At 42.7% G+C, this 4,662-nt stretch overlaps 1 protein-coding gene across 1 annotated transcript; it reads left to right on the top strand.

Annotated features, from left to right (window-relative positions):
* Window positions 1,955–3,839, top strand: LOC109829442. Its single transcript, XM_020396562.1, has one exon. The coding sequence runs from the start codon at window positions 2,304–2,306 to the stop codon at window positions 3,798–3,800; it is 1,497 nt and encodes a 498-aa protein (XP_020252151.1). The 5' UTR covers window positions 1,955–2,303; the 3' UTR covers window positions 3,801–3,839.

Below are 4,662 nucleotides of genomic sequence, written 5' to 3' on the forward strand. Positions count from 1 at the left end.
ATATGCCAATGTTGTGGGTAGCTTGATGTATGCGATGGTGTGTACAAGGCCAGATTTGTCACAGGCCATGAGCATGGTATCCAGATACATGCATGACCCCGGGAAGGGTCATTGGGAGGCCGTGAAGTGGATTCTACGGTATATCAAATGTACCATGGATGTTGGTTTGGTATTTCAGAAAAATGAGAAGAACGGGCATGATTGTATTGGTTACGTGGATTCTGATTATGCGGGGGATCTGGACAAGTGCCGGTCTACTAGCGGATATGTGTTTACACTAGCAGGAGCACCGGTGTGTTGGAGATGCACACTTCAGTCTACAGTGGCTCTCTCCACTACGGAGGCAGAGTATATGGCGTTGACTGAAGCTGTGAAGGAGGCTTTGTGGTTGCAGGGATTATTGGAGAACTTAGGGATTGCACAGGAGACCCTTCGGGTATATTATGATAGCATGTCAGCTATCTATTTGGCGAAGAACCAAGTTTATCATGCACGCACGAAGCATATCGATGTCAGATTTCATTTTGTTCGTGACGTTTTGGATGAAGGAGACGTCATGTTGGAGAAGATCCACACGAAGGACAACCCTGCAGATATGTTGACCAAAGTTGTTTCAGGTATTAAGTTTGGTCATTGTTTGGAACTTTTGAACATTCTTCGGTGTTGAGGTCTTTGGAGGCCATTGGGTGAACTACGTTCGGCTTGATTCCTTGGGCAAGAGGATACGTAGGCAGTCTTTACGATGCAGCCGGTTTGGATTAGTTGATGGGGGTGAGATTGTTTGGACTCTCGTTCGGTTTCTCGACTTGTTGTGGATTGAGTTCGTACTGGTCACAACCGTGATTGTTGAGGCCGTTGGCGGCCATTTGGATGAACTACGTTTGGCTTGATTCCTTGGGCAAGAGGATACGTAGGCAGTCTTTACGATGCAGCCGGTTTGGATTAGTTGATGGGGGTGAGATTGTTTGGACTCTCGTTCGGTTTCTCGACTTGTTGTGGATTGAGTTCGTACTGGTCACAACAAGTGGGACTTTTGGTTTGGTTAGTGTCAGCTCAGTTTTGGAAGAAACTTCACCGAGGTGGAGAATTGTGAATACGTGGGGACCAGTGGCCCACGTGAATGTAGTCTTCCCACAAACGTGTTTCTTCCCACACGTTTCTTTAACTGGCCCACGAACTTGATTTTAACCCCAGGCCCACGAACGTGTTTTCATCAGGCTATATATAGCCATTTGATTTTGCCCTAGGGTTTTGTGCAATTGAAGGCAGGGGAGAAAGAAAATTTTGGCGGCTGCAGGCTTGAAAAGCATGCGCAATTGAGGGCCAAGGCAGTGAGTGCAAGGGGCGGCTGCAGAGAAGCAAGATTGTGATTTTTGTTTTGCGGCTGTACAAAGTCCTTTTGTAGTTGTTTTTTGGGGTTTTGTGTCTCCCCCTTTGAGAGATTTTGTGAGGGATTTGAGAGTTTGTTTGAGGTTTAGATTGTGAGATTGTAAACCCTAGTTGTATCTCTCCCTCTAATAGTAGATCTCCCCCTCCTTGCCCCGTGGACGTAGGCTATTTGCCGAACCACGTAAAAGTTGTGTTCTTATCGTGATTTGTAATAGCTTGTAGGATCCCTCGACAGGTCAGTCCTAGAACTGATGAGAGGAAGAGCCGATACTTTGATGAGATATCCGCTTCAGATTCTTGTTTCCTTTGAGAGACGGGAATTCTTATCGATCTAATCTGTCTTGTTGTGCTGCCGAAGTGCTGCCGAAATTTCCGCTGCGCACAACAACCATCATCTCTGAAATCTTAGAATAATTCCTAAGATTTAAAAAAAAATTATTATCATAGTTAGCAACAACAACGTCCACTTGACAAGTCATGCGTAGTTGACAGGTCATGGATGTATATTAACACAAATTAATTAGATCTTGTATTGAACTTACAAAGAAAATGGAACAAGCACAACACGGCTACACGACCTCGGTCGCGACATTCACAATCAAATTGGTCAGAGAAGATGCGGAGAAAAGATGCCGTATCTCCCCAATCTTATGTCTTCTTAGTAAAACTAGCGTCTCCAATTTCTATAAATTCTCATAACCTTTTGCTATTAAGGAGGAGTTTACGAAGACAATGACCCTGCTGGCATAATGTCATGACCCTTTGTTTGTATATATAAGTTCAAATTAATCATGCAATAGTTATGAGACAAAGTTTGTTCCCCTCTCTATATATCTCTCTACCTTTCTGTTACTTTAAACTTCTTCTTATAGTGGCAATGGGGAACCTGATCGTGGATTCATGGTTTAAGGAAAATGCAAGCGACGGTATTGAATCCAAACAAGAGGATCAGAAGAATTAAAAACAATAAGAAGATGAAAAAGAATGTTCCACTTTCCTTTTCTATTTCTTATAAGGATTCAGCAACGTCGACGAGTAGTGGTACTATCGGAGTCTTGTCCTTGGAGGTTGCGAGCCTCATGTCAAAAATTGTACGTCTCTGGCAATCCCTCGGCAATGACAATATTACCAAGCTCAGATACGACATATTCAATCATGAAGGCATCAGAAAGCTCATATCTGACAACCATGACTCTCTCTTTAGCCTCGCCCTTTCTGAATTCATGGATTCCCTTGGATCCCTCACTCAATCTGTCGCCAGGCTAGGGAGCAAATGTGCTGATCCCGTGCTCCAGCAATTCGACCGCATCTTCACCTATCTCCTCCTCCTCAAGAGGAACAATGACAACCATCTATATGGGTTTCAGTATGCCGAAAAGAAAATGGAGCGCAAGGTGAAGAAGATGGGGAGAATTGCGTCTGCTACCTCCAACCTTTACCAGGAGCTAGAGGCCCTGGGAGAACTCGAGCAAACATTGCGAAGGATGAAGATTCAAGCGAAATCTGATCCTAGCCGTCGAAGTCCCTTGGCTGATTTGAAGCCCAAAGTGGTCTGGCAAAGGAAGGAGGTGAACCATCTTCGCGACAAGTCTCTTTGGAACCACACCTATGATTATACTGTCCGCCTACTGGCGAGATCCCTCTTCACTGTCCTCGGAAGGATCAATCATGTCTTTGCGTTTCTTGATGATGATCATGGTGGTGATGATGATGATGATGAAAACTTATCTCCGTCCATTTTCCTACTGTCACCAACTTGGAAGCGCCGCAACTGGAAGAAGACCAAGTGGCCGGTCTCTAACACACCCTTCAGTGGCTGCATTCCGACAGGAGCTGACTCCCCTGTTCTGCCAGGCTTCGTGCCTAAAATGAGCAATGCTGACAGAACAAACAATTGGAACAAGCCATATCTGTCTTTCTTCGAGTCCCAGCACAAGCCACTCAAGTCTGCGCCTTCGACTCTCGGCGCTGCTGCACTAGCTCTGCGTTACGCAAACGTCATCATCCTGATCAAGAAGCTTGCATCATCTCCTGACTGGATTGTTTCAGATGCCAGAGATGAGCTGTACAGTATGCTACCTAGCAGTATCAGAGCATCGCTGAGGGCGAGGCTCAGGCCCTATACAAGGAATCCGAGTACATGTTTCGATGATCCAATAGTTGCAGCATATTGGAGTAAGACAACGGCAAGAATATTGGAATGGCTTGCTCCGCTTGCTCATAACATGATAAGATGGCAGTCGGAGCGGACCTTCGAGCAGAAATATTTGGTTTGTAGCTCAAACATTCTTCTGCTACAAACCCTGTACTTTGCAGATCAAGCTAAGGCAGAAGCTGCAATAACGGAGCTACTTGTTGGTTTGAACTATTTATGGAGGTTTCGAAGAGAAACGAATGAAAAACAAAACTAACAAGTTAATTCAACAATATATACAGATATCCTTGTGTGATTGACTGTTTCTCCCTTGAGATTCATCTAGCGGCTCTTTGTAAAAGGGAAAATTTGCAAAATAGTCCGTTTTTGCTAATTATTTAGCAAAATAGACCGTTTTGCTAAATAATTAGCAAAATAGACCTCTTTTTGGCTAACAGATCAAAAAGAAGTCTATTTTGCAAAACAGCTCAGAAAACATATGGGACTAGTAGTCTCGTATGTTTTAATGGATTAGTGAACTCAGAAAATTTCACAAAACATTGAGATGAACTCAGAAACATACGGGACTACTAGTCCCGTATGTTTTCTGAGTCACTAATCCATGATTAAGTTGGCTCTAAACATACGGGACTACTAACATACGGGACTAGTAGTCCCGTATGTTTTCTGAGTTTTGTTTTTTAAAATCGACCTCCTTTTTCAAAAGAGGTCTATTTTGCTAATTATTTAGCAAAATGATCTATTTTGCTAAATAATTAGCAAAAACGGACTATTTTGCAAATTTTTCCTTTGTAAAATGACATCCATAAACTAAATTGGACTGAAAATGGTCCGTAGTTACATTCTTTCTCTCTCTCTCTCTCTACTGTCATCCAATATTGGGATATAAAAGATAACTCTGTAAAAAATAACATTGCGCATGGTTTTTCAACAATGCATGACATTTACTCAAGGAGAAGCAAAATTGTGCATCTTATTCTTTTAGATAATGAATGCGTCAGATTTCCAAGAGATTTCCTCTCATTTTAGAAGGAAATCAATTTTTATAAAATTTGGTATTTTTGGGCACTTTACAGAAAACATTTCTGTAAATTTTTTTGGAGCCAAACACAGTTTAT

Source organism: Asparagus officinalis, chromosome 2 (assembly GCF_001876935.1).
Source record: "Asparagus officinalis chromosome 2, Aspof.V1, whole genome shotgun sequence".
Lineage (NCBI taxonomy): Eukaryota > Viridiplantae > Streptophyta > Magnoliopsida > Asparagales > Asparagaceae > Asparagus > Asparagus officinalis.